Genomic DNA, 23784 nt, shown 5'->3' with positions numbered 1-23784 from the left:
TTGAGCAGTGTATTTATAGGTGCGTGAATAGGACTATATTGCTGTCCTGCGTGAGCATTTAAAATGTAACGTAACGAGTACTTTTGGGAAAATGTATGGGAGTAAAAAGTACATATTTTCGTTAGGAATGTAGTAGAGTAAAAGTAGAAGTTGTCAAAAATATAAATAGTAAATAAAGTACAGATACCCAAGAAAACGAATTAAGTAGTACTTTAAAGTATTTTTTACTTAAGTTACTTTACACTACTGGCAAATGTTATTTGTTACATGCTTACTGGCCCTTCCCAACAATGCAGAGAAAAAAATTGAAATAGTAGAAAAATTGAAAATGCAAAAAGAGGAATACATAGAAAAATAACAACACAAGGAATAAATACACAATGAGTAATGATAACTTAGCTATATACACGGGGTACCAGTACAGAGTCGATGTGAAGGGGTACATGGCAATTGAGGTAGATACAGTATGTATATGTAGGTAGGGATAAAGTGACTAGCCAACGGGATAAATAACGAACAGTAAAAGTAATGTATGTGATGAGTCAAAATAGTTAGTGCAACAAGGTTCAATGCAGATATTCCTGGTAGCTATTGGTTAGCTATTTATAACAGGTCCATGCAACCGATAGCCACCTGCTTCCACTCCTTCCTCTGCCGCTTAGCCACCTGCTTCCACGCCTTCCCCTGCCGCTTAGCCACCTGCTTCCACTCCTTCCCCTGCAGCTTAGCCACCTGCTTCCACTCCTTCCCCTGCCGCTTAGCCACCTGCTTCCACTCCTTCCCCTGCAGCTTAGCCACCTGCTTCCACTCCTTCCCCTGCCGCTTAGCCACCTGCTTCCACTCCTTCCCCTGCCGCTTAGCCACCTGCTTCCACTCCTTCCCCTGCCGCTTAGCCACCTGCTTCCACTCCTTCCCCTGCAGCTTAGCCACCTGCTTCCACTCCTTCCCCTGCCGCTTAGCCACCTGCTTCCACTCCTTCCCCTGCCGCTTAGCCACCTGCTTCCACTCCTTCCCCTGCCGCTTAGCCACCTGCTTCCACTCCTTCCCCTGCCGCTTAGCCACCTGCTTCCACTCCTTCCCCTGCCGCTTAGCCACCTGCTTCCACTCCTTCCCCTGCCGCTTAGCCACCTGCTTCCACTCCTTCCCCTGCCGCTTAGCCACCTGCTTCCACTCCTTCCCCTGCCGCTTAACCACCTGCTTCCACTCCTTCCCCTGCCGCTTAACCACCTGATTCCACTCCTTCCCCTGCAGCTTAGCCACCTGCATCAGCTGCTTGGACGACACGTCTGGGACCTGCACTGTCCGCACTCTGTCTGGGGACAACAGAGGAATGTCAGACTTAAGGGTTTTATTCAGGGCGACTGAACAGCAACTCAACAGGAATAAGACCACAGTAATAACAGCAAATGACACAATGGATGTGTTCAAACCATCACCTGACTCATCTGCGCATCGACGTCTCTTTTTGGGCAACTCTTCCTCTGATGTGCTGGTGCTTCTCTTCCTGTCTACAGAAGAGGAGGAAAAAGCTACTTTGTCAATCAAAAGCTACTTTGTTATGATTGGATGAAAAGTGCTTGTGTACAGAGAACTTGATATCTAGAACATACACTGGAATGAAGTAAACTCTTGATGCTGATATTTAGAGGGGCCAACAAAAATGACAAACTTACTATTTGTCAGTTTCCTTGGCTTTTCAACTGTATTGTCCACACAGTCACCTGAGAGGAAGATAAATTAATATCAAAGAGCACCTCAAAATATCCCTTCAATTTAGTCACGGCCAGCGTGAACGAAATTATGAATAAAACCAGAGACTATGGATTCGCGCCCAGGCTCTGTCGCAGCCGGCCGCGACCGGGAGGTCGGTGGGGCGACGTACAATTGGCATAGCGTCGTCCGGGTTAGAGAGGGTTGGCCGGTAGGGATATCATCGCGCACTAGCGACTCCTGTGGTGGGCCGGGCATAGTGCACGCTAACCAGGTCGTCAGGTGCACGGTGTTTCCTCCGACACATTGGTGCGGCTGGCTCTGGGTTGGATGCGCGCTGTGTTAAGAAGCAGTGCAGCTTGGTTGGGTTGTGTTTCGGAGGACGCATGGCTTTCAACCTTCGTCTCTCCCGAGCCCGTACGGGAGTTGTAGCGATGAGACAAGATAGTAACAACTAACAATTGGATACCACGAAAAGGGGGTAAAATTCAATAAAACAATTTTAAAAAATCTTTAAATAATTAAAAAAGAAAGAAATTATGAATAAACTCACATAGTACATACCGTACATACTGAGTAAACAAAACATTAAGAACACCTGCTCTTTCCATGACATAGACTGACCAGGTGAATCTAGGTGAAAACTATGATCCCTTATTGAATCCACTTCAATCAGTCTAAATGAAGGGGAGGAGACAGGTCAAAGAATGATTTTTCAGCCACGAGACAATTGAGACATGGATTGTGTATGTGTATCATTCAGAGGGTGAATGAGAAAGACAAAATATTTACGTGCCTTTGAACAGGGTATGGTAGTAGTTGCCAGGCGCACCGGTTTGGGTCAAGAACTGCAACGCTGCCGGGTTTTTCACACTTAACAGTTTGTGTATTAAGAATGGTCAACCACCCAAATGACATCCAGCCAACTTGACACATCTGTGGGAAGTATTGGAGTTAACGTAGGCCAGCATCCCTGTGGTACGTTTTCGATACCTTGTTCCCTGTTCAGGAAACATGGGAGCTGGTGGACGGAGGCCTCCTAATTGTCCCTAGAATTTCTAAGCAAACAGCTGGAGGCAGGGCTTTCTCCTATAGAGCTCCATTTTTATGGAATGGTCTGCCTACCCATGTGAGAGACGTAGACTCGGTCTCAACCTTTGTCTTTATTGAAGACTCATCTCTTCAGTAGGTCCTATGATTGAGTGTAGTCTGGCCCAGGGGTGTGAAGGTGAACGGAAAGGCACTGGAGCAACGAACCACCCTTGCTGTATCTGCCTGGCCGGTTCCCCGCTCTCCACTGGGATTCTCTGCCTCTAACCCTATTACAGGGGCTGAGTCACTGGCTTACTGGTGATCTTCCATGCCGTTCCTAGGAGGGGTGCGTCACTGACGTGGTCTTCCTGTCTGGGTTGGCGTCCCCCCTTTGGGTTGTGCCGTGGCGGAGATCTTTGTGGGCTATACTCGGCCTTTATTTTTATTTTTTTTAATTGTACCTTTATTTTACTAGGCAAGTCAGTTAAAAACAAATTCTTATTTTCAATGACGGCCTAGGAACAGTGGGTTAACTGCCTGTTCAGGGGCAGAACGACAGATTTGTACCTTGTCAGCTCGGGGATTCAAACTTGCAACCTTTCGGTTACTAGTCCAATGCTCTAACCACTAGGCTACCCTGCCTTGTCTCAGGATGGTAAATTGGTGGTTGAAGATATCCCTCTAGTGGTGTGGGGGCTGCACTTTGGCAAAGTGGGTGGGGTTATATCCTGCCTGTTTGGCCCTGTCCGGGGAAATTATCGGATGGGGCCACAGTGTCTCCTGACCCCTCCTGTCTAAGCCTCCAGTATTTATGCTGCAGTAGTTTATGTGTCGGGGGGCTAGGGTCAGTCTGTTATATCCGGTGTCCTGTGTGAATTTAAGTATGTCCTCTCTAATTCTCTCTTTCTTTCTTACTTACTTTGAACTCTCTAGAGACAGCAGGAGTGGTAGAGATACTCTCAATGATCGGCTATGAAAAGCCAACTGACATTTACTCCTGAGGTGCTGACCTGTTGCACCCTCGACAACTACTGTGATTATTATTATTTGACCATGCTGGTAATTTATGAACATTTGAACATCTTGGCCATGTTCTGTTATAATCTCCACCCGGCACAGCCAGAAGAGGACTGGCCACCCCTCATAGCCTGGTTTCTCTCTAAGTTTCGGCCTTGCTATGGAGTTTTTCCTAGCCACCGTGCTTCAACACCTGCATTGCTTGCTGTTTGGGGTTTTAGGCTGGGTTTCTGTACAGCACTTTGAGATATCAGCTGATCTAAGAAGGGCTATATAAATACATATGATTTGATTTTCCATGGTCATTTTGGTGTGTGCTGGAAAATCTTTCTTATTGTTGCCTAACAGTCAACAACTCCTTTCCCTGGCCAGTTGGGCAGGGTTAAATGGACTGAGTTCTCTGATGTGGGTCTCTGCTCAACTCAGGCGTTCAGTCACTCAGCCATTCCCCTCACCACTGATACTACTATCACACTAAGACACACACCACTGATTCTACACACTACCAGCGCTCAAACCACATTTCAGGAACTGGGTGACATGTGACCTAAGAGACTGTGTAATATCAGAGTAAAAATTGGCTGTGGTCTATATTTGATGTCACATGGTGTTACTATCCCAATACAAACCTACCAGTTGGAAAAACATTGTCATTTGAACTAGTGTTGCCCACTGAGCTGCTCTAATGTATGAGGTTTGGGGTTTCCATCTGAGTTTTTCCTAGATACAGATACACAAATCAATACACAATCATTTGTTAATTAATATGCACCAATGCCCTCTGATACAGTGACAAATGAACTCATCTTGATCACCACACACACATACACACAAATAAACAGACCGCAGACTTCCAGTGTGACATGTGATTTCCCTCAGTAGAGACCACAGTGTGAGTCAGAGTGCCAGAAGGTCAGGCCAGTGGGCATTACAATCCCTCTGATCATGTTAATTTCTCTGACTCAGTAAGATGTTACTGTAATGATCCGCATACACACACCCTGTGTCCCTCTCACCTTAATGTCGGAGGAGTTGTTGGTGGCCAGGTAGATGCGAAAGGAGTAGGAGTTGTTCAGAGCCAGTTCCTTATACACCAGGACCACCCCGTGGTGCTCTACAGGCTTGCTGCTCTGGACAAGTATGCCTTGGGTATAATAGGACAATAGTACACTTAAATAAATATTTAGCACTTTTATTGGTGTACAATGTTTTTAAAATGAAATGTTAAGTCTGTTGAAAATATTAACATGTACACTTTGTACAATGCATTTTTTTGGTTTATGGGAGTTTGCTTAAAGCGTGATGAGGAGTGATAAATGTACTTATGAGAGTCCAGACGGCAGCATTAACATTTGCCTTGCATTTATCTCCATTCCATGCAGTCATTAAAAGAGACAACCGGCAGAATTGTTTTCAGAGCTTTCCCTTCCACATACACCTCACCAGAACACACCGCAGAAAGGTACAGGTACAGAACCGGTTACATAGGATAAATGTTTGATTAACTCATAGCCTAACAGTCATGAAGACCATCATCTGCTAGCTGAAAATTATTTGCAATTAAACATTATTTATCAATTTTTGCAAAAATGTATTTTATTCAGTCAAAGATTTGTAATATTAGACACCATACCCAGAGCCCTATGAAGGCCCTTACCTGAGCTGCAACATTACAGAAGTACACATGTAAGGATGGAATATTAATGATGGCCTTTTCGGAGCGATCACTGTGTAAAAATATGTACACACTTGCAAATAGCATTCAATAGACAACTTAACTCATGGTTTTCCCATTCATCATTTCACAGTTAATCGTTGTTACTCTCCCTGGGGTATTTGGGTCTCAGTATTGGCAACAGTGACATCCCTATTACATTTACATTTAAGTCATTTAGCAGACGCTCTTATCCAGAGCGACTTACAAATTGGTGCGTTCACCTTATGACATCTAGTGGAACAGCCACTTTACAATAGTGCAGGTGTTTAAAATGAGTTAGTAGCCCTTTTTATGAACAAAAGAACCCTCCTACATTAGTGGTTTCTGGAATTCAGTCAATCCCACCATGTTCAAATGCACTGAGCGTGATTTCCAGGCTACAGAATGTACACGATCCAGTCTAAACAAAAGTAAATATTACCAATATTTTCTCTGAGATGAAGCTTAGTTATCCCCATTGTCAGTTTGACGGCTCAATTTGGTCATAACACACATAAAAACAAACAAACAGACTACAAAAAAAACAATCACAGTATAGTTTAAAAAACAGAAAATATGTACACCGTATTAAAAGTACAGCTACACTCCTTGAGTAGTTGTTCCATGATTAAGTAAGTGGCAATGCCTTGATTGAGAAATATCAAAATACAAAATGTATCCCTACCACTGAGGAAGTACAGTTCCCGCTCAGCCCAGTCAAAACTGTTCGCTGCTCTGGCCCCCCAATGGTGGAACAAACTCCCTCACGACGCCAGGACAGCGGAGTCAATCACCACCTTCCGGAGACACCTGAAACCCCACCTCTTTAAGGAATACCTAGGATAGGATAAAGTAATCCCTCTCACCCCCCCCCCCCCCCCCCCTTAAAAGATTTAGATGCACTACTGTTCCACTGGATGTCATAAGGTGAATGCACCAATTTGTAAGTCGCTCTGGATAAGAGCGTCTGCTAAATGACTTAAATGTAATGTAAATGTACAATGTTTGAGACAACAGCCCTGTAAGTGTGTTAGCAGTTTCCATACTGCAGCACCATGTCTGTTACTGGCTACATATTAGCTACCTATTTCCCAGAGCTCATCTATTACATAAGAGGTCTTCACTGCACCACAGGTCGCAGCATCAGCTCCTGGCTGTTTGGGGTACCTCTACATAACGCCTGCATTATTCCAGGTTAATGGACCATTTGTGTATGTCTAAGAACATAACCATTCAAGATTAAAGGTTGTGGTGTAATTCTCTTTCTATGCCTTTGTTGAACTCCTGTTGAAATCCTGAGAGAACATGAGGGGTGAAAAGCCAGGGTTTCCCACTACTAAACATCACTACTAGGCAGGGCACAACGTTCTCCAGCTCTAGTATCCAGGCCTGCAGAAATCAAACATATCATTGTAAGGCAATTGAATCCCAATTCTCTTGGGCTGGAAGGGGCTGACAGTGCTAGGTTGGTGTGCCGGCCCTGCCCTGCCTAGACAATGGCAGGGGACACATAATGCTTCTGATCTAGGATCAGTGTACCATCCTCAATTTATGAAGGAGGTATGCAAAGCTGACCTTAGATCAGCCTCTAGAGCAAGGGCAGGCAGCTCCAGTCCAGTGAGTCAGGGCTGGATTGGTGTCACACTTTTGCCCCAGCCCCAGCTAACACACCTGACTCCAATAATCAACTAATTATGATCTTCAGTTTAGAATGCAATTAGTTTAAATCAGCTGCGTTAGCTAGTGATGGGGAAGAAATGTGACATCACTCCGGCCCCTGAGGATTGGAGTTTCCCATCCCTGGAGTAGCGGGAACGTTCATCCTACTCCATACAGCCCTCAAACTCCACTCTGGACCTCGAAGCCAGTTCCACTGCATTTTTTCATTGTTCCCTTCAAATCAGGGACTGATTTAAACCTGGGACACCAGGTATATTAATTATCCGGTAGAACAGAAAACCAGCAGGCTCCGGACCTCGTAGGGTAAGAGTACCCCTGCAATACAGCAGAAGCAGAGGGATTTCTGTATTCAAGGCAAGAGTTCAAACGTCTCTCTCCCATTGTCTCTCTGGCTCATTGACGATAGGGCTGCGGAATGGCAGGGACCTTGGGAGGCAAAATATATCTCATTCGGCCGCTTTATTGTCTATCATATCTGAGGAGAACACAGACAGAAAGAGACAGACAGAAATGGGTGTATGTTAGTAGGAGACAAGAATGAGTACAAATATCTGTGTGGAGACAGGTGATTGAGTGTTTGTGGCTCTAGTCTAATGTGTGTCTCTAACCTTGCAGTGTCTTGAGGACCTTGTTGGGCAGGTCATCCAGCTCCTGTAGGCTCATCAAGAGGTGAGTGACCGTGGCTTGACCATTTGGCCTGCCAGTCTTCCAGCGCTCCAACGCCTTAAACCTGAAACCCAACACGAAACAAGTTGAGGGTCACATTATCTTAAAAAGAAATCACCAAAAATATGAATCAAAGAAAGTAAGTTATTGTACAATTATTGAATGATCGGTGTACCAAGAATTCTTCAATGAAAAATACCCAAAATAATGGCTGGCGAGTAATATAAAGTTGAGTTTTAAGGGTGCAGATACTATATCTATCTACTGTACCTCTGCATGTCGACATCCTTCTCACTGGCCTGTATATCGTCCAGATCTTTGGAGGACAGGTCCAGGCAACCGATAGCCACCTGCTTCCACTCCTTCCCCTGCATCTTAGCCACCTGCATCAGCTGCTTGGACGACACGTCTGGGACCTGCACTGTCCGCACTCCGTCTGGGGACAACAGAGGAACGTCAGACTTTTAAGGGTTTTATTCAGGACGACTGAACAGCAACTCAACAGGAATAATACCACAGTAATAACAGCAAATGACACAATGGATGTGTTCAAACCATCACCTGACTCATCTGCGCATCGGCGTCTCTTTTTGGGCAACTCTTCCTCTGATGTGCTGGTGCTTCTCTTCCTGTCTACAGAAGAGGAGAAAAAAAAGCTACTTTGTCAATCAAAAGCTACTTTGTTATGATAGGATGAAAAGTGCTTGTGTACAGAGAACTTGATATCTAGAACATACACTGGAATGAAGTAAACTCTTGATGCTGATATTTAGAGGGGCAAACAAAAATGACAAACTTACTATTTGTCAGTTTCCTTGGCTTTTCAACTGTATTGTCCACACAGTCACCTGAGAGGGAGATACATTAATATCCTGCACCTTAACCCACAACACATTACAGACAAACGCACAGCAGGTGTGTATGTACCTTCTCTGATGGTGGCTGACCACACAGTCTTGTCGGACTCTGTCTCTACGAGGGAGACCTTGAAAGGAGGGGGCTGCTCAAAGAACACCTCAAAATATCCCTTCAATTTAGTCACGGCCAGCGTGAACGGCAAGTCCTGCAGGACACCAAATACACACAACACAGACATTATGAATAAACGCACATAGTACATAATGTACCAACACTGAGTATTACAAAACATTAAGAACACCTGGGTTGTGTTTCGGAGGACGCATGGCTTTTGACCTTCGTCTCTCCCGAGCAACGGGAGTTGTAGCGATGAGACAAGATAGTAACTACTAACAATTGGATACCACGAAACAGGGTTCAATTAAAAAATATATATATATATTTTTTTAAATAATTTAAAAAAGAAGAAATGATGAATAAACACATAGGACATACCGTACATACACTGAGTAAACAAAACATTAAGAACACCTGCTCTTTCCATTACATAGACTGACCAGGTGAATCTAGGTGAAACCTATGATCCCTTAATGATGTCACTTGTTAAATCCACTTCAATCAGTCTAAATGAAGGGGAGGAGACGGGTCAAAGAATGATTTTTCAGCCTAGAGACAATTGAGACATGGATTGTGTATGTGTACCATTCAGAGGGTGAATGGGCAAGACCAAATATTTAAGTGCCTTTGAACAGGGTATGGTAGTAGTTGCCAGGCGCACCGGTTTGTGTCAAGAAATGCAATGCTGCCACGTTTTTCATGCTCAACAGTTTCCCATGTGTATCAAGAACGGTCAACCACCCAAATAACATCCAGCCAACTTGACACATCTGTGGTAAGCATTGGAGTCAACATGGGCCAGCATCCCTGTGGTACGTTTTTGATACCTTGTAGAGTCCCTGCCTCAACGAATTGAGGCTGTTCTGAGGGCAAAAGGGGGTGCAACTCAATATTAGGAAGGTGTTCTTAACGTTTTGTACACTCAATGTACCGTACATACAGTTGAAGTCGGAAGTTTACATACACTTATGTTGGAGTCATTAAAACTAGTTTTTCAACCACTCCACACATTTCTTGTTAACTGTAGTTTTGGCAAGTCGGTTAGGACATCTACCAACAATTGTCTACAGACAGATTATTTCACTTATATTTCACTGTATCACAATTCCAGTGAGTCAAAAGTTTACATACAATAAGTTGACTGTGCCTATAAACAGCTTGGAAAATTCCAGAAAATTACATCATAGCTTTAGAAGCTTCTGATAGGCAAATTTACATAATTTGAGTCAATTGGAGGCATACCTGTGGATGTATTTCAAGGCCTACCTTCAAACTCAGTGCCTCTTTGCTTGACATCATGGGAAAATAAAAATAAATCAGCCAAGACCTCGGAAAATAAATTGTAGACCTCCACAAGTCTGGTTCATCCTTGGAAACAATTTCCAAACACCTGAAGGTACCACGTTCATCTGTACAAATAAGAGTACGCAAGTACAAACACCATGGGACCACGCAGCCATCATACCACTCAGGAAGGAGACACGTTCTGTCTCCTAGAGATGAACGTACTTTGGTGCGAAAAGTGCAAATCAATCCCAGAACGACAGCAAAGGACCTTGTGAAGATGCTGGAGGAAATGGATACAAACGTATCTATATCCACAGTAAAACAAGTCCTATATCAACATAACCTGAAAGGCAGCTAAGCAAGAATCCACTGCTCCAAAACCGCTATAAGAATGTCAGACTAAGGTTTGCAACTGCACATGGGGACAAAGATTGTACTTTTTGGAGAAATGTCTGATGAAACAAAAATAGAACTGTTTGGCCATAATGACCATCGTTATGTTTGGGAGAAAAAGGGGGAGGCTTGCAAGTCGAAGAACACCATCCCAACCGTGAAGCACAGGGGTGACTGCGTCATGTTGTGAGGGTGCATTGCTGCAGGAGGGTCTTGTGCACTTCACAAAATAGATGACATCATGAGTGAGGGAAATTTTGTGGATATATTGAAGCAACATCTCAAGACATCAGTCAGGAAGATAAAGCTTGGTCGCAAATGGGTCTTCCAAATGGACAATGACCCCAAGCATACTTCCAAAGTTGTGGCAAAATGGCTTAAGAACAACAAAGTCAAGGTATTGGAGTGGTCATCACAAAGCCCTGACCTCAATCCTATAGAAAATTTGTGGGCAGAACTGAAAAAGCGTGTGCAAGCAAGGCGGCCTACAAACCTGACTCAGTTACACTAGTTCGGTCAGGAAGAATGGGCCCAAATCACCCAACTTATTGTGGAAAGCTTGGGGAAGGCTACCCGAAACATTTGACCCAAGTTAAACAATTTAAAGGCAATGCTACCAAACACTAACTGAGTGTATGTAAACTTCTGACCCACTGGGAATGTGATGAAAGAAATAAAAGCTCAATTAAGTAATTCTCTTTACTATTATTCTGACATTTCACATTCTTAAAATAAAGTGGTGATCCTAACAGACCTAAGAGGGAATTTTTACTAGGATTAAATGACAGGAATTGTGAAAAATGAGTTTAAATGTATTTGGAAAAGGTGTATGTAAACTTCTGAGTTCAACTGTACTGTAGGTCAGTGCTTACTGGTTATGCAGTAATGGGTGAATGAAACCTCACCGCGGGGCTGATGTCTCCCTCTGGTTCACTCATGAGGCGGTACCTCCTCTCATCCAACTTACAGGTGGGTGGCTTCTCTACCTTCAGGTAACGCTTGTTGGCGCAACGCACCTCCTTCCATATGTCCTGGAGTGAGTGAGGGGTAGAGGAGGAGAAAGCGAGGCAGAGAGACAAAGGAATAGATAGAAGTAGACCAGTGATTTACCATAAGTAAGCGAGAGATTCTAATAAATGGTAATAGCGGGGATGACTATTCCCTGTTCAGGATACCTGGGAGTTGGTGGACGGAGATGTTTTCCATGGTCATTTTGGTGTGTGATGGAAAATCTTTCTTATTGTTGCCTAACGGTCAACAACTCCTTTCCCTGGCCAGTTATGAAGGGTTAAATGGACTGTTCTGAAGCTGAGTGCTCTAATGTGGGTTTCTGATGAGCTCAGGCATTCAGTCACTCAGCCATTCCCCTCACCACTGATACTACTATCACACTAAGACACACACCACTGATTCTACACACTACCAGCGCTCAAACCACATTTCAGGTACTGGGTGACATGTGACCTAATAGACTGTGTAATATCACAGAGTAAATATTAACTGTGGTCTATATTTGATACACATGGTGTTACTATCCCAATATAAACCTACCAGTTGGAAAAACATTGTCATTTTAACCTGTCTGGGAACGAGGTTCCGCTAGCGCTAGCGGAACAGCCAATGAAATTGCAGGGCACCAAATACAAATCAACAGAAATCTCATAAATCAAATTTCTCAAACATACAAGTATTAGGCACCATTTTAAAAGATACAATTCTTGTTAATCCAGCCACAGTATCTGATTTAAAAAAAATGCTTTACAGCGAAAGCTCCACAAACGATTATGTTAGGTCACCACCAAGTCACAGAAAAACCCAGCCATTTTTCCAGCCAAAGAGAGGAGTCACAAAAGGCACAAATAGAGATCAAATGAATCACTAACCTTTGATGATCTTCATCAGATGACACTCATAGGACTTCATGTTACACAATACATGTATGCTTTGTTTCGATAAAATGCATATTTATATCCAAAAATCTAATTTTACATTGGCGTGTTATGTTCAGTAGTTCCAAAACATGCAGTGATTTTGCAGAGAGCCACATCAATTTACAGAAATACTCATTATAAATGTTGATGAAAATACAAGTGTTATGCATGGAACTTTAAATAAACTTCTCCTTAATGGAACCGCTGTGTCAGATTTCAAAAACACTTTACGGAAAAAGCATACCATGCAATAATCTGAGTACGGAGCTCAGAGCCCAAACCAGCCAAAATAAATATCCGCCATGTTGTGCAGTCAACATTAGTCAGAAATAGCATTATAAATATTCACTTACCTTTGATGATCTTCATCAGAATGCACTCCCAGGAATCCCAGTTCCACAATAAATGTTTGATTTGTTCGATAAAGTTAATCATTTATGTCATATACCTCCTTTTGTTAGGGTGTTTGGTAAACAAATCCAAACGCGCGTGTGACTTCCAGCGGATAGGTCGGAAGAAAATTCCCAAAAGTTATATTACTGGTCGTAGAAACATATCAAACAATGTATAGAATCGATGTTTTTATCATAAATGTTCAATAATGTTACAACCGGAGAATTCCATTAGAAAAGCAATGGAACAGGAGCTACCTCTCATGTGAATGCGCGTAACTGAGCTTGTGGCTGCTGGCAGACCTCTGACTCATTCCCCTCTCATTCAGCCCCCCTTCATAGTAGAAGCATCAAACAACGTTCTAAAGACGGTTGACATCTAGTGGAAGCCTTAGGAAGTGCAACATAACCAATATCCCACTATCTTCAATAAGGGCCGAGTTGAAAAACTACAAACCTCAGATTTCCCACTTCCTCTTTGGATTTTTTCTCAGGTTCTTGCCTGCCATATGAGTTCTGTTACACTCACAGACATCATTCAAACAGTTTTAGAAACGGCAGAGTGTTTTCTATCCAATAATACTAATAATATGCATATATTAGCATCTGGGACTGAGTAGGAGGCAGTTTACTCTGGGCACACTTTTCATCCAAAAGTGAAAATGCTGCCCCCTATCCCAATGAAGTTAACCAGTGTTGTCCACTGGGCTAGATTCAGATCTAATGTATGAGGTTTGGGGTTTCCATCTGAGTTATTCCTAGATACAGATACGCAAATCAATACACAATCATTTGTTAATTAATATGCACCAATGCCCTCTGATACAGTGACAAATGAACTCATCTTGATCACCACACACACATACACACAAATAAACAGACCGCAGACTTCCAGTGTGACATGTGATTTCCCTCAGTAGAGACCACAGTGTGAGTCAGAGTGCCAGGAGGTCAGGCCAGTGGGCATTTCTCTGACTCAGTAAGATGTTACTGTAATGATCCGCATACACACACCCTGTGTCCCTCTCACCTTAATGTCGGAGGAGTTGTTGGTGGCCAGGTAGATGCGAAAGGAGTAGGAGTTGTTCAGAGCCAGTTCCTTATACACCAGGACCACCCCGTGGTGCTCTACAGGCTTGCTGCTCTGGACAATGGGCCCCACCGGGGACAGGGACGATACACGCCACTTTACATGGCTGCCAGAGTGGTCTACCGAGGGCTCGATCATCGGACAGCTGTCCTTCATATGCAGGACACTAAAGGTCATTTCACTGTCGGGGTCAGCGAGGCAGAGGAAGTGAGGGAACTGGATGGAGGTGAGGATGGATGAGGGGCTGTTGACACAGTCCACGTTGAAGATGGGCCCAGCGAACCTCCAGGAGTCCCTGAGGAACATGCCAAACTTGGACCAGGACAAGACCGAGTAGCGGATCAGGACTCTCTCTGACACCTCAAACACCAGGCCGGTGACGGAGCACTCATATGTCCCCTCTCCCTCCAGCTGCACCCTGACACACAGAACACAGAGAGATGGACAGACTCATACCAGTCAGACAGACACTCAGCAGAAGGGGCATTAGTGGTTTGGGGATTTTCTTATTTATTAAAAAAGAGAGGTAGAGATACTAAGTAAGCAAGAGAGTAAGAGATTTAGAGATGGAGACAAAAAAGAGGGAGGGAGAGAGGAGAGTCTGAGTGAGAAAGAGAAAGAGAAGGAACGAGGCTACAGGTAGAAGAGCTACTCACTGTAGGCGTCCTTTAGAGATCCTCCTGGGAGTAACCAGTTCATTGCCTTGACTCTGATTGAGAAACAGACATGGTACTAAGATTGGCCCCTGTTCCTCTAGTGAGTCTACAGCCATACTGTATGTCTCTGAAGCTTTATTACACAACTATCGTTCAATTCCACAATCAAACAAATGTACTTACCTGCTGGACAGCCTTGCATTTTTCACAGCATGGCTTGAGGGGCACATCTGACAAAGGAGAGGCCAAAGGTCAAACTAGGCACTCCCTCTTGGGGAGTACTCTACCTCTCAGACTATGATTTGCAGACACATTTTCATAAACATATGAATGCACCCAGATATCCTCTCTCTAGCCTTTCAACCCTTACAATCTCCTTTGTCTAGGATAGCTCGACATTTTGTGGAAAAAGCTAAACATTTGGTAGTAGAATGACTTGTGTCAAACTGAGGATACCTTTAGCAAGGGAAACCTCTGCATCAGGTTGAGGAGCCGACTCTGACTCTGTAGAGAGATAAGTTACACCTCATGAAGGAAGTTGGGGGAGAGGAGCAATCATTCTACTCAGGACTTTCTGAGGTGAAAGAGGCTAATCATCTGTATTTCAGAGGCAGGATAAGGCAGATATAGGCATTGTGGCTGACGTTTTAGTTCCCACTCACCATTACAGGAACCCTCAACGTCAGGCTCCTCGGATTCTACTGGGACAAGCCAAGAAATAATACAATTATTTCTAAAAAGATCCTAACTGACTGAGTAAAGACACAAGCCAGGTGCTGGTGTGACCGTGTATCATCACAGATTGTAAATGATTTTGATGAAGCTGACAGAACAAGGCCTGTGTTTTTCTCACCTCCTTCTTTCTCAGCAAAGCCGTCTGTTGAAAGACAAAGAGAGAGAACGTTATGTTAGAGGGTGGGATAAAGCCTGAAGATTCATACTGTGATGGAGAGTTTTTGATCTCGAGCAGCCGCTCACCAGAATCCTCCTCCTCTTCATCATCCTCTTCTTCAGAACTCTCCTCTGTAGATGTCCCTGCATTGTCTGTCAGAAAAATCCATAGGACATGGAGGGATGAACTTTGAAAACGTTTCTCATTCTAAGTGTACTTTCAAATAAAGAGGGGTGAGGGAAATTGATTGGTAGTTCAAACATGACTTGAGAGGGGGTCTATATGCCTATATGCAGCTCAGAGACCATTAGAGTTCTGTTTGAGTAGTGTTCGCGGGGGGGGGGGCTTCTCTTTGAGTGAAATCTCTCTCTATACGAGGAAAATACAAACATACTGCAAAGGTGTGTCCACCTGAGCCACTGTTATCATTTTCAGTCAGATTATCTGTAACAACTGAACTTTTAGTAGAGAGGTCTTGGGTACGGGGTTAATATGGAATTAGGAAATCTCCTCTCTCCATCTTTCCACCCCACTTTACCCATAAAGTAGCAGGTAGCCTAGTGGTTAGAGTGTTGGGCTTGGAACCAAAAGGTTACTGGATGGGATCCCTGAGCTGACATGGTAAAAATTGGTCGTTCTGCCCCTGAACAAGGCAGTTAACCCACTTTTCCCCGGTAGGCCGGCATTGTAAATAAGAATTTGTTCTCAACTGACTTGGCTAGCTAAATAAAACATTTAAAAACCTCAGGGGACTGGCCCTCTGTGGGACGTGCCCCAAACAACTCCAGCCCATCCCCTGAGAGTTTTCTGAAGGTTCTCTACTCATGTCTACCCTAGGCCTATTACTAACAAATGAAAGAAAAAGAATATCATACATTATCGATTTGTAGCCTTTTATGTACTGTCTGACTGAGCATGATCTAAATGTTGCACTTCTTTTGTCAAACTGTGACGAAGTTCATTCTGATGAGCTCATCAGTGTATACCGTATATCTTCACTCACATCACTCATCTGAAACTTCCACAACTGATTCCTCACTAATGTAGATGAACGCAAACTGGATACAGTATGTATATGAGCGTATTGTAATTGGGTGATATGTCTGTGCTTTTTCTATGTATAGGGCTGAGGGCCCCTGTGTCGGGGCTGTAACTTTACAGAAGCTGATATTCTCATTCAGAATTACTTATAAATTGTATGCTTCATACTGTAAGTGCATCTGAAGTAGGGCTGTGATGATTGTGTAACGATTAATTGCCATGCAAATGGTCACGATTATTGTTATGATTGTCATTTTTGTAGAATATATTTTGTAATGCATCTTTGAAAATAAGCTACGAGATACCTAAAGAATACAACACAGCTTTGGCGAGACAATTTCTCAAAAGCAAATGTTTTTGACTTCTTGGAACTTCTGAAAATCAAGCTTCTCCACCCAAATCATTGTAAAATGATTACCAACTTTTACCCTTTTCATGTAAAAATGAAAAAAAATGCTACTGGGTAAACTATATCTACTTGAAAATAAAGTTGAACCTCCCCCCCCCCCATCTTAAAATGTATGTATTCAGATTATCTTTTTTTTTCACGGTTATTATCAATAATTGTCCTAATCTAAAGTGAAACTATGGCCTACCTGGTAAGATAGAGTGAAGTGAACTGGTGCCCTGGTGTACAGACATGGCTAGCTCCAGGGGTATCTGTACCCAGCAGGAGTGAGTCTGGGTCAGGCCTTCTAGCTGAGAGCCTGGCATTAGCAGAGGGGAAGCTAATAGATGGAGCCAGTCCTCCCTGGGGCAGGGAGCCTCATCTCAGACTGAGAACCAGCCAGGTCTCTCTCGCTCTCTCTGCTCTACAAACGTCCCTCTCTCTTGCTCGTTCTCCCTCCCCCTCCCCTTATCTCTTTCCCCCCCATCTCTCCATCTGTGCCCTCATATGCCTCCAATCGCGCTCTGCCTCATCTAACATCCACTGCGTCTACCCTCAGACAGCATGCTTTATCAGCCCAATGTACATCTCACACACACACACAGATTTCTTTTACTGGTGTTGACTGCCATCTGCTGGTCTAATTAAATATCACATTAATTCAGAACTTTTTGCCACATGAGACAAAACATTTCATGCACAATCAAACAAAGAGTGAACGGTGCTTACCCTTCTGGTCAGGGGCAGGGATGTCTCCATCGCTGTTGGTTAAAAGAGATAGGAAATGATAAGGGCATCCCAAGACGTTATCAAAATGGAGTTAAGAGAATACAACTTCAGTTTATGGACCAGTGGGGGGAGGGGATTATGGGTGTGGAGAAGAGGGGGTGGTGCTGAACTGTCCAGCTGCAGACCCATCTCTGTCTTCACTTCCTCTCTCTGATGTACACACAAACGCTCATTTAACTGAGGCACAAAAACAGGAAGTGGAGGAGCTGCCAAAATCTCATGTTCATGACATCAGTCCATCCCCCAGTGTGGTGTGGAACCCCCACCCCATACATACTGACCCAGTTTTACACACTAGTGTTGGACGGCTGGTACTGCAAACACATGGAAAGGTACTGGCTGATAATAGTGCTTGTGATTATAAACCATAAGTTCTTAAAGAGACAGTATCAGAGAACATCAAAAGTTGATCTAACATCAAGACACAAAGGGAAGGGTTTTGCAGTGAGCAGTGTTACAGGTTTATTAAAAAAAACATAATAATATGCATCATCCAGAGGATGTCTCTCAGCCTCAGACAAAGCGTGCCGCTTGGTGATTCAGTCTGTGACTTGTGTGAACAAGTTCAGCACGCACAGAGAACTAGGTCAACAGTATTTATTTTTTATTTTACTCCATCGTAAAAATACTGCGCTCTAGGTGATCAAAAGCCAGAGTTTACTCAAGTGTAGTCTTTAGTCCTTTACCACAGAGGAGACTAGGAATACAGGAGAAACACTTTCTAGTTCTGTGTCGTAAATATTGTCACTCTTTTAGATTTAATGAAACCTGATAAGCTAGTGGTCCTCATCCTCATTGTCCTCAGACAGGAGTACAGGAAAGACTGTTTACTTTTCCAAGGTCAATGTTCGACACAGCCAACAGGTTTCTGTATCACAACACAACTGTTATACATTTCCATGGCAGTCATATTCCCACATGTACTCTGCCCGTGACAGAAGTCACGCACTGATCTGTTTCACCTGTCTTTGTGATTGTCTCCACCCACCTCCAGGTGTTACCCGTTTTCCACATTATTCCCAGGGTATTTATTCCTGTGTTCTCTGTTTGTCTGTTGTCAGTTCACCTTGTTTTGTCAACCAGCGTGTTTTTCCATGCTCCTGCTTTTTCCTTGTCTCTGTTTTTCTAGTCCGCCTGGTTTTGACCTTTTGCCTGCCCTGACCTTGAGCCTGCCTGCATCCCTGTACAGTTTGGAACTCTGACCTGGTTATGAACTTTCGCCTGTCCTCGACCTGCCCCATGTTGTTTAATAAATATCAGAGACTCAAACCATCTGCCTCCTGTGTCTGCATTTGGGTCTCACCCTGTGTTATACTTTCAGCCTCTATCCATCTCTCTGTAAATTATTTCTATGTATTTCTCTTTGCCCTCTTGTCAACCCTGGCCTCTCACCATCTCTTATTTCTCTCCCACTCATACAAAACCAAACCCTCCCCTTCCTTTCTTGTCTCTCTTACCCCTTCTCTCTCTGTCTGTGTCTCTGTGGTGCGATAAAGCCACAGTTTTTGCATGTTTCCTACAGCCTTACATAAACACACTGAAAGCCTGTGAACAAGGGATAGGCAATCGTCAGTTAGTTCTAGTGCTATAGTTTGTCACAGCTCCAATTTAGCCTTGTGTACCTCAGTAGGTTAACATATCACACACCATCAGTCACAATATTAATGATACACTAAACAGTCAAGTATGAGGGTAAAACGTTATGCCTTCATGAGGGGTCATATATTCCGCAGATATTGTGCATTGTATATTTATGTATACTGAACAAAATTATAAACTCAACATTTCAACGATTTTACTGATTTACAGTTCATATAAGGAAAACAGTCCATTTAAATAAATACATTTAGGCCCACCCACTTGGGAGCAAGGTCCACCCACTGGGGAAACAGGCCCAGCCAATCAAAATGAGTTTTTCCCCACAAAAGGTCTTTATTACAAACAGAAATACTCCTCCGTTTCATCAGCTGTCCATGTGGCTGGTCTCAGATGATCCCACAGGTGAAGACGGCAGATGTGATGGTCCTGGGCTGGCTACACGTGGTCTGCAGTTGTGAGGCCGCATGACCGTACTGCCAAATTCTCTACAACAACTTATGTTAAAGAAATTAACATTCAATTCTCTGTCAACAGTTCTGGTGGACAGTCCTGCAGTCGGCATGCCAATTACACGCTCCCTCAAAACTTGAGACATATGTGGCATTGTGTTGTGAGACAAAACTGCACATTTTAGAGTGGCCTTTTATTGTCCCCAGCACATGGTGCACCTCTGTAATGACCATGCGGTTTAATCGGCTTCTTGATATGCCACACCTGTCAGGTGGATGGATTATTTTGGCAAAGGAGAAATGCTCACTAACAGGGATGTAAACAAATTTGTGCACAAAATTTGAGAGAAATAAGCTTTTTGTGTGAATTAACCATTTCTGGGATCTTTTATTTCAGCTCATGAAACATCGGACTAACACTTTACATGTTGCATTTATGTTTTTGTTCAGTATAATTGAATATCTACAGTACCAGTCAAAAGTTTGGACACACCTACTCATTATTTAATACACATTGTAGAATACTAGTGAAGACACCAAAACAATTAAATAACACATATGGAATCATGTAGTAACCAAAAAAATGTTAAAGAAATGTTTGAGATTCTTCAAAGTACCCACCCATTGCCTTGATTACATCTTTGCACACTATTCGCATTCTCTCAACCAGCTTCATGGGGTAGCCACCTGGTATGCATTTCAATTAACAGATGTGCCTTGTTAAAAGTTAATTTGTGGAATTTCTTTCCTTCTTTATGCGTTTGAGACAATCAGTTGTGTTGTGACAAGGTAGGGGTGGTATACAGAAGATAGCCCTATTTGGTAAAATACCATATTATGCCAAGAACAGCTCAAATAAGTAAAGAGAAATGACACTGCATCATTACTTTAAGACCGGAAGGTCAATCAATAGTGAACATTTCAAGAACTTTGAAAGTTTCTTCAAATGCAATCGTAAAAACCATCAAGCGTAACAGTATGATGAAACTGTATCTCAATGAGGACCGCCACAGGAAAGGAAGACCCAAAGGTACCTCTGCTGCAGAAGATAAAATCATTAGAATTACCAGCCTCAGAAATTGCAGCCCAAATAAATGCTTCACTGAGTTCAAGTAACAGACACATCTCAACATCAACTGTTCAGCGGAGACTGCGTCAATCAGGCCTTCATGGTCAAAATTGCTGCCAAGAAACAACTACTAAAGGACACCAATGAGAAGAAGAGACTTGCTTGGGCCAAGAAACACAAGCAATGGACATGAGACCGGTGGAAATCTGTCCTTTGGTCTGATGAGTCAAAATGTGAGATTTTTGGTTCCAACCGCTGTGTCTTTGTGAGACAGAGTAGGTGAACGGATGATCTCCCCATGTGTGGTTCCCACCGTGAAGCATGGAGGAGGAGGTGTGATGGTGTGGGGTTGCTTTGGTGGTGACACTGTCAGTGATTTATTTAGAATTCAAGGCACACTTAACCAGCATGGTTACCACAGCATTCTGCAGCGATACGCCATCCCATCTGGTTTGCACTATCATTTGTTTTTCAACAGGACAATGACCCAACACACCTCCAGGCTGTGTAAGGGCTATTTGACCAAGAAGGAGTGTGATGGAGTGCTGCATCCGATGACCTGGCCTCCACAATCACCCGACCTCAACCCAATTGAGATGGTTTGGGATGAGTTGGACCTCAGAGTGAAGGAAAAGCAGCCATCAAGTGCTCAGCATATGAAGGAACTCATTCAAGACAGTTGGAAAAGCATTCCAGGTGAAGCTGGTTGAGAGAATATCAAGAGTGTGCAAAGCCATCATCGAGACAAAGGGTGGCTACTTTGAAGAATCTAAAATCTTTTTCTGTTTGTCACGTCGGTATGAATGATTCGGGAGGCAGACGCAGGAATGCATAACATGGGTTTTTATTAAGCCCCAAATTACGGCGACGAAGACCAAACAAACACGTAACAAAAACACAGGGTTGAAACCCAAACAAAAGAGCGAAGAGAACCTCGAATAAATGACACTAGCACACAATGATTATCACACGGGGCGAGAACCGTAATCATCTGCGCAATCCACACGGGCACAAAAGCACAGCACAGGTGAAACACACAGCACAGGTACTCACACATACCAACAGACATAGTAACAATAATGGACAGCACCATGATGAACAAAGGGCACATATATACAAATACAATCACTGGGAATAGGGGCCAGGTGTGCGCAATGAAAGTTCCAGAGGGATCCGTGACATTGTTTAACACTTTTTGGGTTAATACACGATTCCATATGTGTTATTTCATAGTTTTGATGTCTTAACTATTATTCTACAATGTAGAAAATAGTACAAATAAAGAAAAACCCTGGAATGTGCTGGTGTGTCAAACTTTTGACTGGTACAGTATATATGTCAGCACTTCGGTGACACTCAAGCCTCTTCAGTGATTTGAGCGTTGAATTGTCTAACCAGAATTTGGATTATTTAAGTCAGTGGCAAAAGGGTGTGGCATGGTGGCAAGGTGCCAAATGTGTCTTGTTTCTCCAGAAGCCTGTGGTGTGATAGAAAACCAGGAAACCACAGTAACTATTGACCTAGTGCTCCCCTTGGATATAAGTCACCATCTGTCACCTTTAACTGCCCTGGGGTTCATGGTTACTCTCCACACAAACACTATTCATTATTTACTACACAAAGGGGACAATGTAGAACGTTTTCTACATTTCTACAACTACATTCTACGGTATAAAACATTACCATGATTGTAGTAACACTGGTTACAGAAGTGATATGGGTTAAAAAAAAAAAATCGTCCTTGACTATCAAGTTTCCCTGGAAAAAGTCCCAATAGCCTACGTAATTCAAGATGATTATATGGTACATGGTATATACCATATATGGTATATTATTTGGTACATAGATGCTCCTATACATATAACAACGAAGCTAGTTTACCTTTACTATATTCAAGCACTTTCACATGGCAGGTGTCTAATGAAGAACGACCTGGCTGGCACGCTTCTAAACACCTGAAACAATACATCGAGACAAAGTAGCCTAACTGTGTCAGTGCAAAATGCAGTGGTGAAGGACGGGTACACAAAAGTGGTTTCGTTTTCAAGTTAAAAGAGACGGTTTAATTGAGAACCCAAAAATGATTGTTGCATTGGGTTGGCCTACAGAATAACATCGTTCTATAGTTGTAACTCGCGGTATAGCCATATTGCTTGGGCGATGGGCATGTTTGTATTATGATCAGTCAACAACACAGCATCTTGTGCGTTACAAAGCGACCATGGCGTCCCCTCTCACTTTGGGGGTCTGTCTTCAATAAAATAAAAAATACACGGTTGCAACTATTTAGGGTCTTGTGTTTTTTTATATTTTTTTATCGAGAACTAAGTTACCAGCTAAGGGTAGCAAGCAGCAACAACAAAGGAACAGCTCTTTCCGGATTCGACAGATCATTGCGGCGCACATCTTTGTCAGTGTGAATGCAACCTCGTGCATATATAGGCTACGTGCAAGACTAAATCTCGCCATTATTTGGCTATGTATTTAAGATGCTTACCCTTCATCCAGGTTACAAGCGGCTCCGCAGCTCGCCATCCTCGCCACCATCATGTGCCCTTTGAGGAACTTTCACCTTCGGTTTTGATATGGTCGTTTTTGCTTCACGGTTTTTGCTTCACGCGATGTTCCGTGATAGCACCTGCCTGCCTCTTTGTCAGAAAACATCTCATTTTAAAATGATACCTTGACTTTACATCAAATAGGACGATGTAAGCTCTCAAAACAAATACACTCTCCCATAGTAGGGATAGGTTTAGTTTAGGCTAAAATATGCTGATGTTACTACCATGTTTTTTTTACATAGATGTCTCATTGTCTACAATTCCAAATGATTTACAAATAGCTGCAAAAGCGCAGCCTGGAACAAAGAAGTGCGCACGAACAGCTCAGTGGGAGGAGTATATTATCCCGCCGATTAGTTTGGGCCAATGATTTGCATAACTCTAGTCCGCTTTTTCATTGAAACAAGACGCCTGGCTGCATGGCTCTTCTGGCTTTCTTTCCCGTCAATTCTGATCAATGAGAACTCTGTT

At 43.2% G+C, this 23784-nt stretch overlaps 2 protein-coding genes across 2 annotated transcripts; both read right to left on the bottom strand.

Annotated features, from left to right (window-relative positions):
- Positions 1–200: 200 nt before the first annotated feature.
- LOC115137800 (uncharacterized) lies at positions 201–2601 on the bottom strand. Its single transcript, XM_065024523.1, has 4 exons — positions 2507–2601; positions 1674–1721; positions 1437–1508; positions 201–1313 (listed from the first exon to the last, which is right to left on the bottom strand). The coding sequence occupies exon 4, from the start codon at positions 1264–1266 to the stop codon at positions 604–606; it is 663 nt and encodes a 220-aa protein (XP_064880595.1). The 5' UTR covers positions 1267–1313; positions 1437–1508; positions 1674–1721; positions 2507–2601; the 3' UTR covers positions 201–603.
- Positions 2602–6326: 3725 nt separating this feature from the next.
- On the bottom strand, positions 6327–23287 carry LOC115137799 (uncharacterized). Its single transcript, XM_065024074.1, has 16 exons — positions 23250–23287; positions 17576–17607; positions 15504–15569; positions 15379–15402; positions 15188–15226; positions 14982–15029; positions 14709–14755; positions 14526–14578; positions 13810–14287; positions 11362–11487; positions 8729–8864; positions 8602–8649; positions 8363–8434; positions 8072–8237; positions 7744–7865; positions 6327–7610 (listed from the first exon to the last, which is right to left on the bottom strand). The coding sequence occupies exons 1-16, from the start codon at positions 23285–23287 to the stop codon at positions 7582–7584; spliced, it is 1524 nt and encodes a 507-aa protein (XP_064880146.1). The 3' UTR covers positions 6327–7581.
- Between the last annotated feature and the right edge of the window lie 497 nt (positions 23288–23784).

This window comes from Oncorhynchus nerka, linkage group LG11 (assembly GCF_034236695.1).
Source record: "Oncorhynchus nerka isolate Pitt River linkage group LG11, Oner_Uvic_2.0, whole genome shotgun sequence".
Taxonomy (NCBI): Eukaryota; Metazoa; Chordata; class Actinopteri; order Salmoniformes; family Salmonidae; genus Oncorhynchus; species Oncorhynchus nerka.
The sequence above is the reverse complement of the archived record's forward strand: the minus strand, read 5'-3'. Positions and strand labels throughout refer to the sequence as shown.

Coding starts and splice junctions, on each gene's coding strand:
- LOC115137800 (XM_065024523.1), bottom strand. CDS start 1,266: ATGCAGGTGGCTAAGCTGCAGGGGAAGGAGTGGAATCAGGTGGTTAAG.
- LOC115137799 (XM_065024074.1), bottom strand. CDS start 23,287: ATGGCGAGCTGCGGAGCCGCTTGTAACCTGGATGAAGG. Junction 14,579..14,708: donor AATGCAAGGCTGTCCAGCAG/GTAAGTACATTT, acceptor TTTCTCAATCAG/AGTCAAGGCAATGAACTGGT. Junction 7,866..8,071: donor AAGGATGTCGACATGCAGAG/GTACAGTAGATA, acceptor GTTGGGTTTCAG/GTTTAAGGCGTTGGAGCGCT.